General features: G+C 39.5%; 2 protein-coding genes across 3 annotated transcripts in view; one reads left to right on the top strand and one right to left on the bottom strand.

The window, feature by feature from the left end:
* Nucleotides 1-14,745, bottom strand: part of LOC113232259 (juvenile hormone esterase-like) — a 67,961-nt gene extending 53,216 nt beyond the window's left edge. For both annotated transcript variants that reach the window (XM_026466924.1, XM_026466926.1), the window contains exon 1: nucleotides 14,655-14,745. The gene's annotated coding sequence lies outside the window, so the exon portion shown is untranslated. The remainder of the gene's footprint in view (nucleotides 1-14,654) is intronic.
* A 438-nt stretch (nucleotides 14,746-15,183) lies between these two features.
* On the top strand, nucleotides 15,184-27,275 carry LOC113232206. The gene is made up of 7 exons (XM_026466850.1): nucleotides 15,184-15,331; nucleotides 15,601-15,709; nucleotides 17,899-19,176; nucleotides 21,681-21,866; nucleotides 22,514-22,684; nucleotides 23,503-23,669; nucleotides 26,287-27,275. Exons 2-7 carry the CDS (start codon nucleotides 15,635-15,637, stop codon nucleotides 26,471-26,473), a joined length of 2,064 nt encoding a protein of 687 aa, XP_026322635.1. The 5' UTR covers nucleotides 15,184-15,331; nucleotides 15,601-15,634; the 3' UTR covers nucleotides 26,474-27,275.
* The last annotated feature ends 303 nt before the right edge of the window (nucleotides 27,276-27,578 follow it).

Here is a 27,578-nt window from a genome sequence, read left to right as displayed (position 1 = left end):
ACGAATGCAACTTACTGTTAGTATGTTAATTATACTGGCTATGGAATTCTGCTAAGAATCGCTTGTAGTTATTTACTGCTGCTTGAAGCGTCTCCAAAAAGAAAAAAACGCTTTAAACTTTGGTCCTACGAACCGTCCCTATCTACCGACACGAGAAATAGGGTTTTCCGGAGAGACTACGGGCTCGACGGCAAGACCAGGGTACGGCGGGCGTCCGGGCCAAGCCCTCCGCCAGTCATACGCCTTCACGGGCGTCTCTGGCGGACCCGGACTTGGGTAAGAGACGCGCGGGATACGTAAGTTGCCCGGTAGCTATGTCGGGACATTGTCGCAGGACACTGCGACTGGCATCTCCGTCACTAGCCCGGAGAGCTAGTAGAAGATGGCCTAGATATCTTCCGGACCCTCCGGCCGCGTAGCGAACAAAACTTATGTAGAAAGATATGGGGCTGATCCTACGAACTGGCCATCTGATTGGTTTGTTTTTTGACCTAACCTCCCCTTTTTGTGATCACAATATGAAGTACAATGTCAAGAACTCGTCAAGCTTGGCACTTAGTCTATACGACCTCCAATAGTTGTGGTTGATTCCTAATAACCCTGAAAGTGTAGCATCACTTTGTAAAAAATATATAGTAAAATTGACGACATACGCTAATTAGCAAACGGCGTCAAAACATGATAAAAAAAACCCAAACTAACCTCGAAATTTTACAAGAAACCCTCTGTATTCAATAGGTACTTTATATATACATACCAATGATTTTTTTATATCAATTGAATTAAATAGAACACGTATAATACCTATACAATATACATTTTTCAAATTATTTTAATTTCGTTTGTACAAAAAAATCATTCTCAAATAAAGCCTGCCGCTCGACCCAAGCAAAGTGAACCGTATTAGTAAGGAAAAAAATTTAATTCGACCTGAGGTAACATCGACTCTTAATATTGAAATTCATTTCTATGCCGCTTGCGATTAGAAACGGTCCAGAATGTCAAGCTCGATTTGCTCTTGACTGTACAAACATTTTTCTTTTATGTCGTGATATTCACATACCTCTGGTCTATCCATTTCTTAATGTAATCGTAACATTTTCTTATTTCAGTTTCTCTTATTTTTCTGGTTTAATTTTTATATTAATTGCAACTATTATATTTACTTGCACTTACGACGCAAACATCGCTACGAAAACTTCCCAGAACACGTGTTATTTATACATCTGAAGTTTTTAGAGATAACACATTATTCTGTCAAACGGGCGAATTGTCCTCTGTCAGCAATTGTCCGTGTCTATGACGGGATCAAAAGACAATCTCGAAATTGTCCTGAAACTTTTTAGCTCTTTAAAAAACCTAAAACATTCTCTGTGAAGACTTAAAAACTTAACTATCATCTCCGTAGAAAAGTCCTTCGGACCGCCGAGTCGAATACGTGGTTAGCCAGTACAAATCTCCGATTTTGTACATCGTTAGATCGTGCGCGTGACTAACAAACGCGTGCGCAACTGTGAAGATGTAAATGCAGCCACATCACTATGCAAAACCTCAGGATTGAGGTCAGCGACTGGTCTCCGATGGCACTTTTCTCATTAATTTAACGAAAGCACTGATGCGTGGTGATGAGACGAAAGATGTGAGTCAGGACCGTAGCAAGTAGAAGGCTATCTGCTTATCCTTATGGGAAAAGGCCATGAAGTGTATAGTGAAAGTGTGCGACGGAATTGCTTGAAGTGATTATTAATATTTTTTTTATAACATCAAGTGACGGGACGAACAAGTTGTATGCCTGATGGCTAAGCTACACGCCTGTCCATAACATTTGCAGTGCCACTTTAAATCGCAAAGCTCTAAGGGGCACTGCCACTGCACCCGTCACCCTGAGACGTAAGTTGACAAAACCCATGTGCCTGTAATATCACCAGCACCCTTACCCTTCAAAACCGGAACATAGTAATGTTTACATTACGCTTGGCGGCAGAAATAGGTAAGATAGTACTACCCTGGACGAACTCTTTCACAAGGAGCTCTACTGCTACTATTTGGCCATCTCTTTCCTCTCCTGCTATATGTTTTTTAATTGTCTCAGAGTGACGAGGGCCATACCAGTGCCCATCAGATCTTTTAGTAGCAGTAGAGCTCCAAGTAGCAATGGAACATTACTGCGTCCGGTTTTGAAATTACAGGCACATGGGACTTGTCAACTTGTGTCTCAGGGTGATGGGCGCAGTGGTAGTGTCCCTAAGATCTTTGCGATTTAAAGCTCAATATTATAAACATTAAACTACGTAGATCATCTCTCAATTCAAGACCACCTCTATATGTATATTTATCTAATTAGTACTAGTACATAAATAACTTGGAACATTTCAAAGTCATCGGTAATATTTGCATTTGAATTATATTAAAAAAAAATCGACAGCTTTCACTTTGTTTGTTGAGTTTGGTAATCATTAACATGATTTGTGTGTGCAACTACGTTATGTAAAAGATTATATATATGGTTAAAGAATTCTGTATATACCAGCATTAAATATAGGACACAATCTGTATATTAAACGTTCTTAATATGGAATTAGATAAAAAGAAAAAAAAACATTTTTTATTGTTTATATATCAAGTGACGGGACGAACAAGTGGATAAAACATAATTCTTAATTTAACAAAGTAATTATCTTACGAGATAACATAATTTAATGTCACCATTCGCAAACACTTGGAGAACTTGCCGCTAGACTATTTTACTTTAGTTGCCTCCACCGTATAATGGAATTTTATTGCAATAGAGCACCTTGTGAAAAAGTTATCCAGGGAAGTACTGCCACCTTACCTATATCTGCCGCCAAGCAGTAATGCGAGCATTACTGCGTTCCAGTTCAGAACGGTAAGGGTGCTGGATAATTACAGGCACATGGGACTTGTCGCCTTATTCGTCCCTTCACTGAGTATTATAAAATAAAAAGAAAAAACAACGTTCTAGGGGATTCTCATGTGGGGTAAAGCGGCAGACATACAAACCATATTTGTGATGCAAAAACGAGTGGTTCGTTCTGTGTTCAAAGAAAAGTTTAAAGAGACTGGTAACATGACTGTGGCATCACAGTTTACTCAAATATTTTGTATGCCGGTAAAAGTAATTATATAATGTTATTAAGAAAGAAGATGTCCGTAATATTAACCTGAGAACTAAGTACAAACTCATGATACCACGAAATCGTTTAACTAAGGTAAAAGATTCTTTTATGGGAAACTGTATACGTTTTTACAATAAGATTCCGGAGCACATATTACGATTATCACTTCTTAAGTTTTATTTAATTTATTTATTTATTAACATATACAAGCTAGCAACTATCATTACAGGAATAACGTAATGCAAAATATTTTAATTGAAAAGACATATTACGAAATTGAACGTGCTAGACAAAGATGTATGGAAAGACGACATTAATCAAGATTGAACAAAAATATGATTTCAAAGCATTTCAGTTCATTTGAAAAGAGCAATCCCTAGAGTTTCTTGCTCCTTTTTCTCAGGGAACTCAGCACAGTGAACGAGTAGTATCTTATATAATCTCAGTAGAGAGAACAGAGTACTAAAAAACTGACTTCAAAAGTGATTCATCCCCAGTTTGTCACCCTTAGAGGTGGAATATTTTCGTCAAATTTACCTGGGACCACTACTGAGATACCCTCTTTCCAACAAAAAAAGAATCATCAAAATCGGTTCAGAAATGCCGGAGTTATCGCGTAACATACATACAAAAAAAACACATAGGAAGATTAAACTATTTTTCTGGATTTAAATCGCTTATATTTGTTTTTTCAAACAAACCGACGTTTCGGGCCCTTTACAGGTCCCATGGTCACGGTTGACTGAGGTGGTACAGTCTTCAATCAGTTATGTCTAATATTAATGCAAACCACCCTATTTTTTCACTATAGTTACAATAGTTATTAATTAAATAGCTTAATATTAATTTTACCAAGAAAACATTCCAATTTACGCTACATTAGGTTTTACAAATTATTTTAGTGAATGAATTTTTATTAAGTTCAACTTATTATTAATTATTAATAGAAATTAGAATAAACTAAAACATATTAATTAGTACTGCAGTCTTATGTCTGTTTGGGATTTTTCATCAGAGGAAATACTGGATCCCAAACTGGTGGTACTGAGAAACCATCTTCCCTGTTGAAATTAGGATGTTTTTTAATTTCAATGGCCTCTCGCAGCATCCTAAGTAGATAACGGACTTCTTTTGCAAGGACCTGGGGTTTGTCAAACTTCATTGAATGTGTAGTTTATCCATGACATGCTCGCAGACTGCAGACTTGTTTACGCGACGGTGTTTGACATCAGCTATATGTTCTTTGACGCGGGTACAAATACTTCACTTCGTTTGTCCAATATAAGAGAGACCGCACTTACAGTCAAGCATGTAAACAAGCATCCTGTACTGGAACAGGAACTGAGAAATCTTCCTCAGGGGCTTGAAATAGGTCTTGATAGATTCACGCCTGAGGACTCTTCCGATCTTGTCTGTAACACCTCTCACGTAAGGTAAAATGGCAGGTCTCACACGGGGCCTGCGACACACTGACGAATTGGGACCCTCTTCCTTTTTTTTGTCTCAAAATAAAAATTCAACACTACGTTTAACATAATAACGGCCCAAATTGTCAAACGTCGTATACTTTTGGATATACATTCTTAGTGAGATATATAAATGTATCTACGCGATACAATGTCTTCATACACGAATACATATGGCATTCGCGCGAATAGATAAAAAGTAAAAAAAAAAACTAAAAATAGATAAACTTTGATGTTGAAGGCGCTACTATAGTGTTGGCGTGCGTGATAGGCCGTCGCGTGTAGAGATAAGTAGTGTACGTCATGAAAATAAATTGACAGCGTTAGACATATTCTGTCCATGCGTTCGTCGTCGGCTAAATTTCGAAATCTCGTAACTAAGTTTTTGAACGGAACCCCCTTTTTACCCGTCTTTATAAAAGGAGGAGGTTCTCAATTGGACTGTATTTTTTTATACAGATTTTAAGGCTTTTGTTGTTATTCACTAAATTATTATCATTTCAGGCTTCTTACCACGGTATGACTTCTTTTTATTTTCCCGATATTTCGGAACGGTTGCACGCTCTATGGTTACGGGTTGACTGGATGGCGGCAGATGACAGTTTTAAGAGCAGACATATCTCTCTACTCTCTTCCGCTGTCGACGACCACTACCTTTATCGCTATTTGTTATGGCGTTACCATTGTCACTCACTTTCTTCCCACAAACCACTCTCACTGTATCCACACGCGAAACTGAACTCGAGGTGTTCCCTAGATAGGGACAAAAAAATACAGTCGAATTGATTCAGAAAAATATTTATCAGTAGATACTGACCCGAGAGATTTCCCGGAGGGAGGGAGTTCCGGGGAGACTACGGGACCCTGGTAAGGTCAAGGTACGGCGGGCGTCCGGGCCGGGCCCTCCGCAAGTTGGCTGGGGAGTTTCAGTGTAGCAAGGTTCATATGAACGATAATTCGTACATTACAAAAATTCCCGCGCCCGGAACGCTTCAGCGGCCGCCTCTGTGTGGCCAGAGCATGACCCTTCAAAATCGGAATGCATAAACGCAGGCATTACTGCTCGGCGGCAGAAATAGGTAAGGTGGCAGAACTTCCCTGGAGGAACTCTTCCACAAGGAGCTCTACTGTTACATAGTCGAGGTACAATCATAGATTGTCATTTAATTATTTCTAGTAATTACCTTTTTATTTGCCTACTGGAAAGTTCATATTAATAGACGCACGAGGTTTACTTCAGTCGACGTCATGGTTGTAAACAGCAAGTAAAAAGCAAAGGCAACAAATAATAGTTTTTTTTTTTTTTGATTTTACCTCGACTTTGTATATTATACCTGACAGGCAAATGACTCCACTCCACCTGATGTTAAGTGGAAAGTGGTATCCAAACGCGAAGGAACCTAGTGCAGCGATGGAATCCTCACTGCACTAGCCGCCTCCACCCTGCCTGCCTACAATATGCCTCTTCACGCCTCGTTTGAAGGACCCCATATCATAAGAGGGAGGGAAGACATGTGCCGGAAGGGAGTTCCATTTGTCAACCGTGCGGCAGAGAAAGGAGCCACTGAACCTTTTAGTACGCGATGGAATGCGGCAGGTAGTGAAACGGTGACTACGAAGGCCAGCACGCGTGCTTCTGAGCAGGAACGGGGAAGGGGGGATGAGGTTGAACAGCTCCTCAGAGCACTCACCATGGTACATGCGGTAAAAGGCGCTAAGCGATGCAACATCTCTACGCAGTTGCAGAGGTTCAAGGCGTGATGAGACCTCTTCGTCGCCTATAATTCTAGTAGCACGACGCTGTAATTTATCCAAGGCATCGAGTAGGTACTTGGCGGAGCCGTCCCACAAGTGCGAACAATACTCAACGCAAGACCGGACCTGTGTTTTGTACAGCAGGCATAACTGGTCCGGCGTGAAAAAACGTCGCACCTTGTTCAGGACTCCGAGTTTCCGTGAGGCTGTTTTGATCACAGATTCGATGTAGCTCCTTGGATTCAAATCACAGCAGATTTCCATACCGAGCAAGGTGAAACTGCTCCGAGGTGAAAGTGCTGTGCTCATCAGAGAAGGCATGGGAAGGAACGGCGACAATTTTGTTGTTAACGCGCAAACCTGTGTTTTCTTGGCGTTGAACTCAACAAGATTACTGGATCCCCATGCAGATATGAGGTCCAATATCCTATTGAGCTCAACGACAAGATCAGATCGCTCTCTGTCAGTATCGGCGCGCCCAGCTGCGGGGAATCCATGATATCCCCCATGAACAGTGCTATCATCTGCATAACAATGAATATTCCCAAGTGGAAGCATATCATTGATATGCAGAAGGAAAAGCGTGGGAGATAGGACGGATCCCTGCGGTACGCCGGCGTTCACATTCACGAACCTCGAAATGCTGCCGTCAGAAACGACGCGAATTCTCCGCTCACGAAGGAAATCGGCAATCCAGCTGCATAACTGGGCTGGCAAACCGTACGCCGGGAGCTTGGAGAGAAGAGCTTTGTGCCAGACCCGATCGAACGCTTTGGCTATATCGAGGCTAACAGCCAACGATTCGCCACGTTTGTCTATAGCCTCACCCCAAATATGCGATAAGTACGCTAGAAGGTCACCCGTTGATCGTTTCGGACGAAACCCATACTGCCGATCATTAATTATGGAGTGATCTTCTAGGTATTGGGTCAGTTGTTTATTAAGGATCCGCTCTAAAACCTTGCATATTATGGAAGTAATGGCTATGGGACGGTAATTATGCGGGTCTGATCGGTCGCCTTTTTTGGGAACTGGTTGCACATTAGCCTCTCTCCAAGAGTCCGGCACACGACCTGAAGAGAGCGACAGACGATACAGTCGCGTTAGCACGGGAGTCAACTCAGCTGCGCAATTCCTAAGTACAATCGCTGGGATACCATCAGGACCACTAGCTTTCCGGACGTCGAGAGACTGCAGCTGCGTACGCACATCGCATTGTCTGATACGAATATCAGACATCGTGTAGCCACAGTGAGGTAGAGTTGGTGGCTGTGCGTTACAGTCGTCGAGACAGGAGTTAGCCGCAAACAGATTTGCCAAGAGGTCGGCTTTATCTTGCGGCTTGTGGGCTAGATTGCCGTCAGAATATCTCAGCGGTGGCAGCGAGGGCTGGCAGAAGTTCGACGCAACGGCTCTGGCCAGACGCCAGTAGCTACGACTACCTGTGGGATGCGTCAAGAGTTCTTGGCCAACTCGTGCGACGCGCTGAGCATCCGCTCTGATGTACGCTCTTTTGCAAGACCTGGTGGCATTATTGTAGGCTGTTTTAAGTGAGTTCGTATTGGGATCGTCTGAAGCTAGACCCCTGATCCAAGCGCGGTATGCAGTCTGTTTGTTCTCAACGGCCACAGCACACTCGCGGTTGAACCAGCGGTTGCGCCTCCCTTTACTGACGAGATCCGAATGCGGGATGTAGTATTCCATCCCGATTAAGATCTCATCAGCAACGGCAGTCGCGCTAGCTGTTGGATCCACCTCACTAAAACAGCGCTGCCGCCAGGGAACGGATGCAAAATAGTCCCGCATACCGTCCCAATCTGCCGACGCATAATGCCAAATGCGGCGTTTAGCCACAGTAGGTGGTGGTGGCAGTAACGTTGCCACTTTAGTGGATATCAAGCAGTGATCCGAAGTGCCCAGAGGGGCTTGGACCACCACCCGATATCCAGCCGGGCGAGACGTCAGCAGAAGGTCCAACAAAGAGGGCGCGTCACCAACCCTATCTGGAATCCGGGTGGGCTGATTCACCAGTTGGGTTAAATCGTGTGTGAGAGCGAATGTGTGGGCAGTTCTTCCAGCATGGTCAGTTTTAGAGGAACTTAACCACGACTCGTGGTGAGCATTGAAGTCCCCTAAAAACACCAATTCCGCTGTAGGAAACTGCGCCTGCGCGTCATCTGCCGCCCGAGTAAGGTGGTCCATGAGACGAGTTGTCTCCATGTCGCCGTGGTGGGATCTGTAGAGGCACATGTAGATGTAGACACGGCAATGACTGCCCAGGTCAACATGTACCCCAAGGATGGAGAAGGAGGGGTCCTCCAAATGACGCAGACGGCGACAGCAAACATCTGCCCGGACAAACAAGTAGACCCCAGCTTTCGCTTTGAAGGACTCTTCAAGCATATAGCCAGGGTAATTCAAGTAGCTGCTGTCAGCCGGGCAGAGTATTTGCGTCTCCGTAAGGAACAGCATTTCTGGTCGAGCCGTCTCAAGATGTTGATGGACGGCGTGGATGTTACTGTGGAGTCCTCGAATGTTCGTGAACTCCACCTTAAAGAGCGCTTTAGTGGTGGGGGTGTGCACCGCTGTACGACCGAAATTTGTACTTTGCGCTAACATGTTGGAGGGAAAAAGAGGCGTGAAGCGAGAAAACAGTGCCGCGACACAAGCGGTCAAATCGCGGGGCCTGCTTCCCCAGAGACTTGCCTACAGACAAGTTGCGCTGATCCGCCGGACGGAAGGGCCCCCGAACCCCCCCGGGAATGGCCGCCGGGACCCCACCTCCCGGTCACCAACCGGCACGACGAACCACACCGAGATTATGCGCGGCATGGTGAGGCAGCCTCACGAGCTGGTTAAGCACGCTTGGGCCCCTGTACTGTACCGCGGGCGGCCAGCGGAACAACCGTTTCTACGGGTCTCCCTGGCCGGCGGGTCAATGCAGTTGTCCTGGCACTGGTTCGGCGGAAGCCTCCACAGACCACAAATGTCGCGGCAGCGTTCCCTCGGGCTCTGGTTGTACGCTGACTGATCCCGGAACGCATCCGACTAGCGAATACTTGGCGGGTTTTCCATCATGCGCACGGTGGTCACTAACCAGGCGGGTTTTCAAGCCCTACCACCAGTGGAGTAGCTGGTTGCTCAATATCCCTTAGTCGCCTCTTACGACACCCACGGGAAGAGAGGGGCGGTGAATTGTATTCTAATCCGTCACCGCACGGTAAAGTTTTAAGTTATTAAGTTAATTATTATCATATTTGCTTTGTTTTTCTGAAATAATAAAGTATTTTGTTTATTGTTCATTTAACACGAGTTGCAAGCTTTGTTTACACGTAAACATGAGTCAAGTAACAGTGCTTTAGTCGGTTTTCTACGTTACTTATAACACAAATGGTAATTTGCCAGACTATCACACCAATTGCCTGACTACTATAGGGTACTACGAGATATTGCACAATATTCGCATGATTTTATTTTATTTTCATTGTGTTGTTTATTTCTTTTGATTTTTAGATTTACTTGTTTATTTTATTTATTTTTTGTGTGGTGTCATTTGTGGTGTGCAAATAAATGAATTTAATTTCTTTCTTCTGATGCTTATATTAAACTAAAAACTTTATTTAACTTATTTAAGAAACTAAATGTAAAGGAAATGTTTAAATCATAGTTTGCCAAAATGGAACGACCTCAAAAGTCATTCTTCCCCCAGTTTGCCAACCTTAGAGGTGGAATATTCTCTTCAAATTTAAATAGGCCCAATACTAAAGTACTCTCTTTCCAGCAAAAAAAGAATCAAAATCGATTCACAAATGCCAGAGTTGTCGCGTAACATACGCGATAAGATTTTTTTTGTTCTTGTATGTATAGGGTCAAAGGGCACGCCAAGCTCGACTTAAGACTTAAATCCAACTCTATGCCGCTTACTATAAAAACGGTCCAAAGTATAAAGTGTCAAGCTTGACGTGTTCTAGAGTGTACAAAAAGCAGTCGAAAAATGCTATCGAATTGAGATCCTCCGCCTTTTTTGAAGTCGGTTAAAAATATCATTTCCTAAATTGGCCCTACCGCGGGAAACTGTACTACTACTCATCCAGTGTCCACATTACAAACCGTTGAACCACAGAAGTCGTCGAAATAATAATAGTTAGCCTATATAGTCTCACTGCCGGTCACAGGTTTCCTCTCACAATGGGAGGGTTTACACTGTAGTTCCCACACATACTAGCAGTAGAGCTCCATATGAAAGAGTACGTCCAGAGAAGTACTGCCACCTTACCTATTTCTGCTGTCAAGCAGTAATGTGAGAATTACTGCGGTTCGGTTTTGAAGGATAAAGGGTGCTGGTGAAATTACAGACACGTGGGACTTGTCAACTTATGTCTCAGGGTGACGGGCGCAGTGGCAGTGCCCCTCAGGTCTTTGCAATTTAAAGCTCTGAGTGGCACTGCAATTATTACGAACAGGCATGTCACCCATCACGTGGTAAGCGAGAGACCAACCCAAAAATTGTGAAACATACAGAGAGCGGGTGCGAGTCGAGTGCAACTCGGGTCGGGACCGCGGCGGGTCTAATTCCGTGTGTTTATATGGACGACAACACACCGAGCGCGGACGCGTGCGCCCGTCTCGCGCCTGCTTTCGATGTGTTGTTTGAAATGTGATATAAGTACACGGAATTAAACCCGCCGCGGTCCCGACATGATACGCGCCCGAGGCGCACCCGCTCTCAGGGTCGTATTCCAGAACTCTACTCAATGCTCAAGCCAGGATTTGAGCAGACTTGAGTATGATTTCAAGCACTGGAAATACGACCCTAATGGCAAGGCCTTGAGTATGATTTTCAGTGCTCACTGCAATACTCAAGTCCTGACTTGAGTATTGAGTAGAGTTCTGGAATACGACCCTCGTCTTTCACGCATAACAGTTGCAGCTACACAGAGCTTGAAATATAAAGTTGTGACGATGCTGACCACCTTCATTCCACCTTTTCATCATTCTCATTTCCGGTTCCTGGCCTCCCAGTGGCGAAGCGTCCACATAACTCGATTCCCACCGGCTTGCCTAAAATATTCCGCGCACCTATTACCAGAGGCAGCGCGCGTACCCCACCACTTAAAAAACATTTATTCAAAATATTCATTATTAAACGCGAACTTGTCCCGAAGCACCTCGACCAATCAGCGCGAGGTAAGCTGGTGGATCTGCGAATTCTATTTCATTCATGAAATCTACGCGCTCTCATCAAAATATACGCACACATTCGCAAAAATCCGGTATAAAACATCGAAAGAAATGGTGGACGAGAAGCCGCAATAATTCGAGTTATTGTCGAATAGCGTTCACTTAAATTTAAACCTTATTCCAACAAATTATAATTTAATTTATTTTAATGTTAGAATCGTTGCCGTACGCAGAACTTTCTTAAAATAATGTAACAAAATTATTATAATAGCAAATTAATAGCAAATATGCTTAATTTCTATTTTGTAAATCTTAACGATAAATAGTGTTACAAACGTATCTATATATAATTGGGTGTTTCTATCTAATAGGACTACTTAAAGAATGTATGTAAAAGGTCATGGTAATTAAAATAGCAACACTTAGCATTCATGAGTTTGTTTACAAACTTTCGTATCATTACGGGCATCTTAAAATGTAAAATTACTCTATAAGCTATGGTTATTTTATGTGTAGACTAAGCATACCTCTGAATTCAAGTGACCTAGTTACTTGTGTCCTAATAAGTGTTGTGTTTAAATGTCGACAAGCGCCTTTTTAACAGAAAAAGGAATTTTTGCAAAAGTAAGTGTTTTTTTTGTTTTTTGAAAACTTGAAGCTTCGGCTTTACCAAGGAAAATTTTCACGCCTCGCTGCTGTGGCCTCTTTTAAAATTTTCATTCATACATTACTTCGTTCTGTCATCTCTCCCGTGAACATTCTTGAAACGAAAGGACGTGCCCATAAACCATCACTCTCATTTCTTGTGACAGTCATTGTGTGCGAGTTTAGAAACTTCACGTTGTTTACTATAAAATTATATAGGTGTATAGGCCCTTTGGGCCATTTCATTTCCTCTTGTAAAATAAATTATGTGGAACGAACCTTCTGCCTTACCATTTCGTTAAGGCATGGCTGCAAAGTTAACAAGTCTCATGTGCCTACAGTCACACCAGCACCCTTATGCTCAACTCACACTGGCGCACAGTCAAAGCGTCGCGTCCTGTTTTTCAACTACAACGCAAAGAGACACGAGTCGTTACGAGACGACCCTCGCATTAGTGCGCCCGGATCACAGTGCTGCACCAATTCAGAGACTTTTGAACATTCACTGCGCGCAAGTAACGCACATGCGAGAAACTCGACATTAACCAAGGCGCGTCGACGCGCAATTCCATATTTGCATAACACAAATTTGTACCTAAATAATGGGAAAATAGAAATGAATATGCTATAGGCGAAAAACAGGACGCGTCGCGACGCTTCGACTCTGCGCCAGTGTGAGTTGAGCCTTTGGGCGTGCTCCCATTGTCGTAACATTTTATTTATCGTTGGACGACTGTCGCGTCTAGCCTGTTCCCGTATCACGACTATCTGCTACTGTGACTAAGTCGTGGACGTTTATTTTATCGTTAAACGACTATTGTGTCTAGCTGTTCCGACTAGATCGTGTCGTTATTAATTGACACGACAGAATTGTTTGACGCTGCTTTTATCTATTCTAGTACTTCCCATTGTCACGACAGTCTGTCGTCGTAACATCAAAAAAGTCGTGAACAAGAATTAATCGTGTTGTACTTTATGTGAACAACTCATTGAAATATGCAAGCCACGACACTTTAAATTGCACGATTATACGACGCGCCCTCGACCTTCAAACCGAGGCAGTACTTCTCTTTCACAAAGAGCTCTACTGCTATTAAAAAACTAAACATTTCATTCTATTGAGAACACCAATGTGCATTAATTCAACCCGCTGATGACGAATACGTAAATTAAACCTTATTTTTAGAAATTAGCGAGCATAATTGCTTGCAATAAAACCCCAAAGATAACATTAAGAAAACAAGTTTGTTGACAATGCGATTACAGACCAAGGCTATCGTGTACATGTTACTTTCATTTAGTGTTTATATGCTAAGTAAATATGTGGTTGAGTTTTACAACGTAAACGTATATTAAACCGTATAGAAATAGTAATCGGGTCCATGACTCAGCGGTTGCAGTGCCTCAGTGGACTCAGAACTTTAAATCGCCAAGATTTGAGGGGCACTGCCGCTGATCTCGCCACCTTGAGACGTAAGTTGACAAGTCCCATGTGGCTGTAATTTCACCAGCAACCTTACCCTCTAAAACCGGAATACAGAAATGCTCACATTGCCGCATCGGCAGAAATAGGTAAGGTGGCAGTACTTCCCTGGAGGAACTCTTTCACAAGCTCTAGCGGTGGGATTTAAAATTTATAAGCTCTGAGCGGCTTTAAAACTGTTATGGACAGGCGTGTCTCTTTCCACCAGGCGCATGATCTGTTCGTCATAAAGAAAATAGTCAACTAAGTAAAGTCGTTCAACCGAGTGTTTTTCATAATATCTTAATTGTTTCTACAATTACAGAATCATTAAAAAGAAACTAAGATAAGTTTCCGTGATCGTTAATCGGGACATTATGGACTGAATATAAATCATGTAAATACAATTTCATATAGGTATTTGTGTCGATAATTTGGTATACTGAATTGTTTAAGTACTTAAAGATACGTACGTAAATACACAGAATCTTTATTAAATGTTTAATCCATAGAAATATGGACCACGGAATTACGACGCCGACTGTACTTATCAGCTAATATACTTGTGGTGGAATTTTGTATTTATCGATGTTCTGTTTTATAAATACCTTCAATTTAATTTTTCGTTTTCCAGAGACAGAGTTAAATATCTATTAAGTTACGTAAGAATTACAAAAACAAAATATGTAGTTGTTACGAATATCTATAAAAAAGTGAATTCTCAAAACAATTATCTCCGAAAAACTTTTCAAAAATGCAATTCAAAGACTAGAACGATTAATATCCGTAGGAAATTTAATTTAAGGCAGTTAACATACAGGGCTACGGCTAAAACAGAAAAAAAGTTAAAAAAACCGCATCACAGAAACCTGTTCTGCAAAAATCTTTCGTTTTCGCGACACCCGGTACGGCAACTTTATTTTTTACTTGTAACACGCGTATACACTTTTACATCCCTAGAAAAAAATGAAATCACACAAAATAAAGTTAATTATAAACACAACTCACCTGAATCGGTTACAATTAAAGATTAATCACAATTTAATTCAGAAATAACTTGAAATTACAACCCTGTCGCACTCGTGACCGCCCGGGCATTAACACTTGCAGTACTGCCAATATGACGGACTGAACTGAATGACATAACCTCGTTCTGTTGGCTAACTTGATTTTGCGTTATTGCCACTACCAGAAGATTTATTTCTACCAAATTCTTTATAAACGGATGATATGATGGTTTATTTCGAATGTCTGTAATGATATAGATAAATGGTGATGTATTCCACTGAGCTATTGAGAAATATTACCACGAATTACATGACTCTCATATCACGACCAATGAAATCAATCTAATAAATTGTAAAAATAGTTTTAATTTTGGATATTTATCTCAATGCACTTTTGTGACATAATATATTTATGAACGCATCATAGTCAAAGAACGTCAAGTTTGATTTTGAAATGGCGGTTTTTCAACCGTCATTCGTTTTGTTTGTCGGACACCGAAACGTTTAACGATTGTTTGATTAATTCGCCCTAAAAATAGTGCTTTTGTTCGTATTAAACATTTTCTCGATGTAAAATTGCTGGCCAAATATATGTATTGTGTGAATAAGTGATTTAATATAGTTAATTTGTGTGTAATTCTAATTTGTATATATCTCTTAGGCGATTCCAATTTTCTGGTAATTCTCTGTTTTTGTCGTGATAATTTACCCAAACTTTTTATTGGAATACGTTATCACTATGTTTTCATGCTCTGTATATAAGAATTCGCCGTTATTGTTTTGTTAAAACTTGTAAAATATTCACTGTTTTTTACGTCAATTTTGCGTCTACAAGCTATAGTTTATGCTAATTTCTCATTGAATTTTAACAGCATCTAATGTGATTTCAATGTCAGCCACTAAACGTGTCTATTGTAGTAACTGAAATTTGACATTGTATTTTTCAGTCCTATAAGAAAATTGTACAAATTAAGATAAAAAATGGAGTCGATACAAGAACGGTTGAACAGGCTGAGAGAAGAACGTGTTGCTAGGGAGAAAGCACGGCTTGATAAGGTAAAATTTTGTATTATATCTAACCGAGTACCATTCATGATATTTCCAGCATATACTTTTATCTACGGAACAATTCTAGTATGACTGAAGTCAACAATGCATTAGTAAATGTCACATTGGAACTTGTTCATTCAAAGTCTAAATACCATTGTGACCACACCTAATTTGAAATACTACAAAATCTTGATACTGATTGGTCATAGTTTCAAATTTAAAAAGAAATAAGAAATTCTGGATTGTTAGTATAATTTAAACTTTACCCTGTTGGCATATTGTTGAAAGATCAACACCTATTATTATGAGTTACAAAATTTTGATATTATATTGAAATTTCATTCAATTAAATTAAATAGGACTTTGTTCATCAAACACACCCACACATATATAAAACATCACACGATATTATGTACAAATAAATTATGAGCTATGAGCATTGACTTACAATTATATGGACGTCGGGTCCGCGCTAAAAAGTGTCCGAACTTATAGGGCGTTAAAATCGTATACAGAGGCAAGCAAAATTAGACAGTACTGCGATGACATTACAATTTAAATCTAACGTTTTAGCTTTTTCATATTCCTTTACATGTCACTACGTTTAAATAGGTTGACTTGGGACATTTTTTTCGTGGTTTTCGTATTAGACCCGTTGTCGATTTATTTGTAAGTCAATGGCTATGAGTGATGAAAAGGATAAAGCCTCAGCATAGTGCTGTTTTACAGTCTCCGCCTGTGTTCTCTGTCGGAAATTGTGTGTAGGGTGTGCCAATGTGGTACCATCTAGCGGTTAATTGGTGAATGACAATTAATTGGAGTTATTAATTTAGTTCTCCAAAAAAGAAGCGACCATATTGCAAAAGTATAAATGGGGTATAAGCTTTACTTTCATTTCTTGTAACAAAAAAAATGTTTCAATAAACAGAAAATTGATTAAAATAAGACTACTATGATATGAAATACCACCATGAGTAATATTTTTGGTGTGGCTAATTTTACACTATGCACTCCAAAACAGCACAATAAGACATTTTTCTACGAATCTAAAGAATTTGGACAAAAAGACGACACAACCATACCATACAAAGCAAAAATGGTGGAAGTGGAAAATCTTACGAGACCTATAGCTGGCACTCAACGGATGCTAACTCACCACTTCTACAGTATTAATTATTCTGTGGTACCTTCCATATGTTTGTATGCTTAAATGTACATGTCTATTTGTATACAAGCTTTGTTTTCTAAAACAAACTAATTAGAACTTTTAAATGTACTGTTTTATAATTATTACCTACTGTCTCCATGGCCGAACGGTTACCATGCTAAACTGCCATGCAGAGTACCCAGGTTTGATTCTAAATTTTACCTACATATATTTCTCTTGTGAATTTTGGTGTAATTTGTGTGTGTGTCAATGTCGCAATACAGGGTTTTCCGTAGTGCGGGGCTAGGAGGTGTGCGATATTAAATTATTTCATGCTCATCAGCTCACTAACTACAATTCTGCCTTTGGAAGAAAAAGGCACAAGTAGCAAAGTCTACATTTGTAGATAAATGTGCTTAAATTTTTTTATTATACTTAAGCACATATATTTAAGTACATATATATTATTTTTTTAAGTTTTGTCTGATAAAAAGAATAATTAAAATATTCATTTGATGTGAAGTAGTTTATTTATGTTATAAATACATAACCACATGTTCTATGCAGAACTTACATTGTAGGTATTTTAATCAGCCATTTTTAAAAATAGCTTATTACTCTTTTTTAACTTAGAAAAAAAAATTATAACTGCATATAATAATATTATATGCAGTTATAATATGACGAGGGCATAAGTGAAATTCACTCGAATTTTTTAAATTGTATATGTGAAAAAATAATACATACATATAATTTAAATAGGACATGACATACTTTGACATTTCAATATGGTAAATTCCATTTATTGAATGTATTTCATTCATTTATTCTTTATTGCACAATAAAAATTACAATTACAACACAAAACAATAATGTATCACAGAGTAAGTATAATGTATAGTCCAGCAGCTTCAAGCTCTTGTGCAACTGAACAGGATCCGTCACTGTGTAGCTTGAGTGCTGCCTTATTTACAACAAGCGGCCTTATTATTGAGTAGCAATGTCTTCCAGGCAATTTGAGAACAGAATTTTTCTTTTATTTTTACAGTTAAGAGAGCTAAATCTAAAAAAGTATACTAAAAATGAACCATCCACATCGTTCCTAAATTCTACATCTGTTGCAAATCGAATCACGACTGAAATAAAGAAAACCAGCTTGGTAAAAAACAGAGTACATGTTAAAAACAATTTTTATGTCAATGGAACAACCAAAAAACCTATCACAGCTCCTACTGCTAATGAAAGAAAACATGAATCAGATCGTATCAAAGAACTTTCTAGACCCAAAAGTATAACCACACATGTAAAAAATGATTCAAAAATTGTTCAGAAAATTGATAAACCTGTTTTAAAAAAAGCTGAAGCACCCAAGACCAATAAAATTGCCGCCAACATAGCAAATATAGCAAAAATGTGCAGCAATCATGAAAAATCTGTTGCATCAACGTCTTCTACTGCAGACAGAACAACGAAACATGTAAAACAGAATAATAAAGTTGACAGTAAAGTGACAAATGGTCAAGGTGATAATAAAACACAGAATCACACAAATGTTACACTGAGAAAAAGTATGATGCCACCTAAAATGACAGTATCACAACCACCGAAAGCTGACACACGCAAAAGCTTTTCAAATACCCGTAAGAGCATGCTACCGGTCGTACAGAGCACATCTAAAGTAAACCCAAATCGTCAATCTGTATTTGAACGACTGTACCAACCGAAAATAACTCAAAAACCACAGATTTCAGACACAGATAAGCTTAAAACCGATCCAAATTACCTTAAGAAGGTAATAAGGACCTCTAGTTTGATTCTGAACAAGCGTCACACATTGTTTGAACCCAAGAAAGTTGAGCCACCTGTTAGACGGTCAATATCAGCTGTACATTTCAAGCGTATTAGTTCTGCTGAATTGAAAAATTGCATCCACAAATGGTCATCTATAGGGGAGAAGCTCGATAAAGCTCATTTACAAGAAATCAATGAAGACGCTTCTGTCAAAGAAGATAAAATTGTGTCAGCGATTAAAAGTGAACGTAAGAAGGTTAAATTTGCAACATCGTTTAACTTCAATACGCCAAAACCAGAAGAGCTACAAAAGAGACTCCAAAGTTGGTTACAGAAACGTGGAAAATCTCTAGACTCATACCATCATTTGCAATGTTTCGGTATACATCATATGGCTCAGCAACAAATGAAACCTTTGAATCTTGAGCAAGAAAAGTTTGACCCGGATTTCATTGAAGAGGATGAAGATAAAGAAAATGTTCCATTAGAATCGGACAGTGATAATGAGTCTTTTACAGATATTATGAATGAACAGGTAAAGTAATAAATTTTGTTTATTCATTATTATTATTAGGGTGGCGTCACTCGTCACTGCGACCATTGGCTGATCTATTGTGATCACCACTAATTGTTCAGAGCCAAGGCTAACAGCATTAAAGAACTGAAGGACTTTCCTGGCTCCTACAGTTTATATGTCTTCTGGGTGTGGCCTGTGCCTACCCAGTATTGAACTTCGTACGCCCTTTAGAGGGCAGCAGTGAGTGAGGAAATGCACAGGAGTTACATCCGCCTCGTGGCAGAATCTACATTCTCTGTTTTCTCCTTTCTAATGCCCTGTTAAGATATTTTATTCATTAAGTCTACATGATCATAAAACGCTAAAAATCTCGCAGGACTATATTACTAAAGTCATAAACAACAACTTTTATTCCATGACCTTTTACAAAACAATAAATTTCATCATCATCAGCTTACACCCATCCACTGCTGGACATAAACCTCCTTATGCCGCCCGCATCCAGCCACTGCCGGCCACCTTGCTCAGGTCGTCCGTCCATCTTGCCGTGAAACGCCCTGCCCACACTACGTTTTCCTTGACGTGGTCGCCATTCCAGAACAAGTCTGCTCCATCGGCGATCAACCGTCCTGCAGATATGCCCGACCCACTGCCACTTAAAGCTTACTGATTTTGCGAGCTATGTAGGTCACTTTAGTTCTCTGACGTATGAGCTCGTTAGGGATTCGGTCCATCAGAGGAACCCCAAGCCTGGCATAATAAATTTACCAAAAATAAACTTTCAAGTTTTTGTTGCACTATCTGACATTTTTTTGTAAGGTAAATTCAAAACGTGTAAACGTCCTCCGCATCGTTTCGCACCCCCGTCCTGCACAGAGTTATTACCGTTGACCGAGAGAACCATTGACTTACAATTATATGGACGTCGGGTCCGCGCTAAAAAGTGTCCGCACTTGTAAGGCGCTAAAATCGTATACGGAGCGCCAAACTCCGCTTTAGTCTTCATTTGTTCTACTGACAGCGCGATACTGCGATGACAGTACAATTTAAATTTCGAATAGGTTGACTTGGGACATTTTTTTCGTGGTTTTTGTATTAGACCCGTCGTCCATTTATTTGTAAGTCAATGGAGAGAACTATTTAAATAATATATTTATTTTTATATGAAAGTAAAATGTGACGAATTACTAACAGTCTTGGAACAAAAGTTGTTGTTTATGATGTTAGTAATATAGTCCTGGGATGACTCCGGCATTTGTGAACTGCTTTTGGTGATTATTTTCTTGTTGGAAAGAGTGTACCTCCTACTCTTCTTAAGTAAGACTTAGTGTCCCTTGAAATAGATTAGTGTTAGGCGGCGGTTCCACCAGAGATTTGCGAGGATATATAGCGGCGCTGGGAAACGATATGATGGTTTCCACAAAAGCTGTGCGAGGTAGTTAGGCGGTGTTGGGATGCGTAGCGAAACGGTGTGTAAGTGAGCAGTGCGAGGATGAGTGGCGGATCAGTGGTGGAGTGAGCGGAGGCAACTTCTATCTCGCACTCATTATTCGCTCGCGTCTCTCGCTTTATTGTACGTACAGACACTTTTCCACCGGACCTGCGCTCAGCAAGGGTATAAAAATGAAGAAAATCCTATGGGTGGATATTTTACTCGCACACCGCCTAGCTACCTTGCACATCTCAGGTGGAATCGCAGTCTAATAACGTCGCCTTACTTCCTCAAAATCGTATCTTAAAGCACAAAGTTATTGAAATGCAAAAAATAGATTGTATATACAAATTTTGCAGGATGATTTCACATCACATTTCCTTCATATTCACACACACCTATTCTTAAAGTAATAGATCCAAATTAACACCCTTGATAAGAAAATCAAAATAAATAGAAAGCTTTGTCATCTCCTGTATAATCACTCTTTATAAGATACGAGTTTGAGTAAGGCATCGATAAGCGTTTTACACCTCTCCTGTATTTGCGTCATGAGTATACAACCAGAAACAGAGACGAAAAAGAGCCATCCATCCCTGGCAACTCGTTGGGTAAATGAGCCTTATATCACTTTTAAATATCAACTCTCGTTTGCACTGAAATCACAAATTAGAAAACTGAAACGGTACAGGGCGCCAACAACTGACCTGTGTGTACGTCTCCGTATATTCCAAAAATATTCTGTATTTATTGTAATAAAGATAATATCTCTAACAATGGGGGCTGTTCCATTCGGTGGTGTGGGAAAAATAGCAAAACATCTAATTACTAAACAAACGGAATCGCGTTAAATCGGTAATTAAATTTGTAATTTTTCAATTTTCGTCCATTATAACAAAGCTCAAGTTAAACTGGTCGATTCGAATTCGGGCTGGCCAATCGGACCGCAGTTGTAATTATTTGGCAGAATAGTTTTCAAACAAATTAAATGACAGTTCGGCTCTATTTCTGGTTATGTATTCGATGATTTGCATCAAGGCTTAACAAAAAGCATCTGAATGCATAACAATAATTAATAATTAAATTTCAGAGTCAATGCAATGATTTACCCAATGATAAGCAAGTTTTCGATAACAACTGGAGATGTGCTAGTATCTCAGATAGTGTAGACTTTAACGACACACGTGACACCACCTTGACTTCTACGGAAGCTGTTCATCATGTCGATGACCTGCTTTTAGGAGCGCTGGGTGATCTGACCGAGTTGCTTAGAGAGGTAAGATTCTGATTAACTTGCATTTTGAAATATTTACTTGCATACCTTTGAGAATGTTTCAACTTTTGCAGATTATTTCAAGTTGTGATGTTAAGGAAGAGGTATGGAATTTAAAATTAACTTCTTTTGTGTTTAAGAGTAAAAGTATTTTTAATGGTTAATAGATTCAAGCGTTATCCATGTTAATAAAAATGGTAGTACATAAGTAGTAACAAATTGCAAGTGCTACTCCGCGAACTCAGGGAAGATTAAATCATAGTAAAATAAGAGAAGCATGTTAACTCTGTACAAAGTAATAGCACGGCTTGTATGTGTGCGCGGTCGCCGGTGAACACACACACTGGGAGGGTGGATGGTAAAATTGACATCATGAAAATAATTCTATGATTTCACCTTCACCGGTTTCACAAAGTAGCAAATTATTTTACTTCCATTTTTATGCCCTATATATTGCTTATTTGGCAGTAATTGTTTCGGACGGATGTCGGACGGAGATCGAGAGTAGACCCCCTGGTTTGAGTCGGACGTAGTTGGCAAACGCTCGTTAATGTCCTTTACCTGTCACCTGCAGATGTTATAGCAAATATTTTAACAAAACAAACTTAAATGATAAGACGTGTAGAATATAAGCCTTTGAAAACTCCCAGGGATTCGATTGGGAGCAATGTGCCCGTTGGCTGCGTGCGATCCGACAGCGGTTCCCATCTGCGACGGACCACGCAGCTTACTGGGAGTGCCGCGCGGCTCTCGAAGAGAGGAGAGGGGATCTAGCCTCCTCTGTTGAGTGTTGGGAGGAAGCCATTGCTAAAGGAACTGAGGTAAGTAATAAATATTCCACTTAATACTCGATGTTTACAAATAACCCTCCCCTCATTTTCAAGCAACTGTGAAGGTTATTTGTAAACATCGAGTATATAACCAGAAATAGAGACGAAATAAGGGCCATCCATCCTTGGCAACTCATCAGTCGAATGGTACTGATATAACTTTTAAATATCAACTCTCGTTTGCGCTGAAATAACAAATTAGAAAGCTGAAATAGTACAGCGCCAACAACTGACCTGTGTATACGTATATTCCAAAAATATTCTGTATTTATTGTAATAAAGTTAATATCTCTAACTATGGGGGGCTGTTCCTTTCGGTAGTGTGGAAAAAAACAGCAAAACATCTAATTACAAAACAAACGGAATCACATTACTTGGTAATTAAATATCAAATTATGTCGTTTTTCAATTTTCGTCCATTATAGTAAAGCTCAAGTTAAACTGGCCGTTTTGAAGTGAAACAATTGACGACACCCGTCAATTGTTTCGAATTCGGGCTGGTCAATCAGAGCGCAGTTGTCACCGTAATAATTTGGCAAAATAGTTTTCAAACAAATAAAATTAAACGAAATAACATTTCGTTTCTATTTTGGTTATATACTCGATGTTTGTAAAATAGTAACAACCTTAGAGGATTATATATTTTTAGGTAGCAGTACAGTGCCACAGTTTACCAAGTAACAGTTGTAAACAGTACAACAACAAAAAAGGAGGAAGTTCGCAATTCGTTGAGAACCTCTTCCTTTTTAACTTTTTGCCTGTAAAGAAACTGATAAACGATATTTAACATAAAATTAAATCACCTTCAGCGTTCTGTGGTAGAGGCCAATCTGGACCAACTGCTGGATAAGTTCATGCAGCTGAAAATAAGCCCCAACTCGGGCAACAGCCGCAGGCAACCAGACCCGAAAATGCTGGATATAAAAAACGTGTTCAAAAGCACGCTTATTCGATTTGCTGTGCAGCAGGCTAAACTGTGAGTATTTCTTTTCGTTCGGGTAGATACAAAATATAATTAAACAAGACAATTCATTATGCTTTTTGGCCCAAAATTATGATATTCTGAGCCTATGTAATGTTTTGAAATTATAGTGTTTTTTTTATTAAATGGGACAGTATGGGGAAATCCGAAACCGTAGAAGATACAAGGAAATTGACTTATGACCCATTAAGTCTTTTTTTTTGTGAAATCAATTTTGGCATAGTAAATTTTTTGTTCAAGTGAAATCCGTAAAAATGAATACAATTGACCAACATTTTTTTTTAGTGCTGATCGACTCTGTTTCATAAGGTAGTTCATTTCATTGTATTGGACGAAAAAAGTGGTCAAATTTCATAAAAATATGTCTTCATACAAAATGAATAAAATTGAGTATTTTTTTAATGCTCAGTTTGTTATTGTATCAGAAGAAAAAAATTGACCAGCAGAAGTTGGTCAAATTTAATAAAACTCACGCTTGACCAAAACATTTACTATGCCTAAATTGTTTCCACTAAAAAAGACTTGATGGTTCCTAAGATAATTTCCTTGTACAAAGAAAGATAGATAAAATGTTTATTCACCACCATGACAAATACATACATAGACACATGATACAGACATTAACTTAGACGTAATACATTAATATATTCTACTAATATCTCCCTTGGAAGTTATGGCAATGAAAAGGCGCTGACTCAGAATATATGACGCGGCTTCGATACTGGTATTCTGCCAGGACCCTATAGGGACAGGAACGCCACTCGTGAAAACCCAAAACAAAACCATTTTAATTCAATTCAAGTTCTAACCAATTCAATTCATTCCAATTCAATTTAACTCAATCCAATTTAATTTCATTCCACTCACATTTCCAATTTTTGCATATTTAAAAGACACCCTTGCAGCTTCTGCTTGAAAGTTCTTTTTGTGACGCTGTTACGGATAGCAGGAGGAATATTGTTCCAACAACGAGTGGCTAAGTATCGGAAACTCCCTCTAAATGTAGCGGTACTATGCCGGGAGGTTACATGCAAAAACACCCTTGTCAACCTTGCTCCAATGCAAGAGTTTACTGTGGATGACCAAGTGAGTTTCTCATACAAATAATAAGGTACGTGAGACTGAACAACATCAAACAACAATCCAGGCAGATGCAATTTAAAGCGCGCCTACCCATCGCAAGCATGTCAGACTTATTTAAAAAAGGTGTCACATGACTTCGAGGTGGTATTGAAAAACAGAAATGTGCACATGTATTTTGCACTCGTTGCAGTAGTCTATGCGTTCTTGCCTAAAGACACGGACCGAGGGCAGCGATACAGTAATTAAGTTTGGAGAGTATAAAGAGATTCGCATAAGTGAATGCGTAAGTCCAGACTTAAGAAGCTACGAATGTTTTAAATAATCTTTAACCTAAAAAGACAGTTCTGTACTACTTTGGCTAAATGCTGCTCAAAGCGCAGTCGACTGTCCATAATGACACCCAAATTCTGAACCTCCGATACCAACTCAATACATCCACCCAAAACCTTCAATTGGGGCAAATGTAATTCTGTAACTTGAATCTGTTTCTTGGAACCCATAATTATGAATTTGGACTTAGTGGGGTTCAATACAAGAGACTTATTACCCGACCATGCAGTAACACGGTTTAAGTCATCATTGATCTTAGCGATGGCGTCAGCGGTATTCTTTGGAAAGAAAGAAAGGTATAACTGTAAGTCATCAGCATAAAGATGGTACCGGCAATACCTAAAACAGCTCACGATATCAGATGTATATAAAATGAATAAGAGAGGACCCAAAATAGATCCATGGGGCACTTCTCTGTTTACTTGCGTACAAGTCGACGTCATAAAGCTACCGTCTAGTCAATGTAAATTGCTGAGTGCGAGCAGAAATATAACTTTGGAACCAGTCCCGGGCCGTACTCTTAAAGCCATAGTAACTTTTTTTTGACAGCAATAAATTGATATTGATTGAGTCAAATGCCCTAGAATAGTCCAGAAGAACCAGAACTGTACCTCTACCAGAATCTTGAGCCACGAGTACTTCATCTATAACACCAAGAAGAGCTGTATTAGTGCTATGTCCTTTTCTAAAACCAGATTGGTACTCAGGAAGTATATTGTTACACTCCAAGTAACCATTTAATTATAAACTAACCACCTACTCCAATATTTTACAAAGATATGGCAAAATGCTTATTGGCCTTAAGTCCTTTAAATCTTGTGGATAACTTTAATTGTGTGAGGTAGAGTTAATAGAACCATGTCAACAGTAATTTCATCACATCTCACACCATTAGAATTGATCCCAAGCATAATTTTGGATATCGTGTCTTCATCAACAATAGTTAAATCAAAGTTAGAACTACCGAACCTGTGTATGTCATAAAAAGAAAGAACCTCATCGTTTACAGAGTTGTCATCAGGGATATTTAGAAAATGATCGTTAATTGCATCGGGATTATCAGATGTATCATCTGTGGTTTCGGATGCCCCCATACTGTCCCATTAAAAAAATACTATTTAATTTAACAACCATAGATATCGTCTCCACTCATATATTTACCCTTGTTAAAAATACTAATACCCGCTTTTTTCCGAAGCCGACAGTCCCAAGAACCGGCCAAGTACACTGTGACCCCGGTCAGACGCAGTGCCCGCCTGAGTGCCCATTGGAGCGGCAAAAAGACGAAGACTCCCTTGCAAGTGTGCTCGAGTGTGAAGCAGGCAGGGTTGCTGGTTCACCCGTTGCAGTTTGTGCCCAATCACACATTGGCTGACACCCCTTAAATAATAATTGGCTTAGACAGCCGTTTAGGCGCAATAACCGCACGAGATTACGCGCGCGTTAGTTCAGCAGCGTTTTTTTTTTCTTGTTAATTTGTCTCCAAGGCGGTTCTCACACGATGACGCCTGTAATGGCGATGTAATGAACTAGTCCACAGAAGTCAATGCTGAAGTCGTAAGTATCAGGTGTCGCTGCGACAGTTCGCGTTGGTAGCACCTAAACATGTTAGCTTATGTACATAAAAAAATCACAAACTAAAGTCTATTCACGTTAAAGTGCGGTACTGTTATTGGTCAGTTCGAATTTCGTACTGCACATCACGTCATACTAAAGCTTTGTGATTTGTCAATTTAAATTTCGAACACATTTTTAACGCGAATGCACTATAAGGACGCGTTCAAATTAGCCGCTGTTAGCCGCGCTGCAGCGTATGAAAAGTGACTAACACACTAACTAACTAACAGCGGCTGATTTGAACGCGCCCTATAAACCCATCTATATTATGCATAGTATTGCTTATATATGTATAATCGATCAGTAAGCGCCTCATGCCTTTGAATTCCCATTGGCTAGGCAGACACTATAGATCACCAGTTTGTAAGATCCTGGCAAACGACTCTTGCTTCACTTGCATTCATCAATCTTTGTAATAATCAATAGTGTTTGTCAGTTTATGATATCGATATTGTTATTTTTTCTCAACACTATTGACAGACTATCGATAGTTTTGCTATTGGGTTACAACACTACTATAATGCACAATTTAATATATAATATTATCATCATTCTACGATTATGTTATAGTTTAATTAATAATTAATATTGGAATTAATGGAAAATAATTATCTATGTTATTATTTAGCATTTATTTTTGTAGGTACCAACCTTTCTGTAATAAAGTTTTGGCAAAGTTTTGGATTTTTATTTTTCACTTTTGCATATAAAATAACTGGAAGCACTAATCGACTACATAACAGTTCGGCTTAATACTAATTGTCTTAAATATATGGAGAAAGCATCTGAATCCGATGAATAAAGGCTCATTTAGATGACGAGAGTTTCCCGTCTCGAAGATATGATTATCGAAGGAATATAAAAAACTTTCCT

Source organism: Hyposmocoma kahamanoa, unplaced genomic scaffold (genome assembly GCF_003589595.1).
Source record: "Hyposmocoma kahamanoa isolate Upper Pololo Valley unplaced genomic scaffold, ASM358959v1 67, whole genome shotgun sequence".
Lineage (NCBI taxonomy): Eukaryota > Metazoa > Arthropoda > Insecta > Lepidoptera > Cosmopterigidae > Hyposmocoma > Hyposmocoma kahamanoa.
This window is presented reverse-complemented; position numbering and strand designations above follow the sequence as displayed.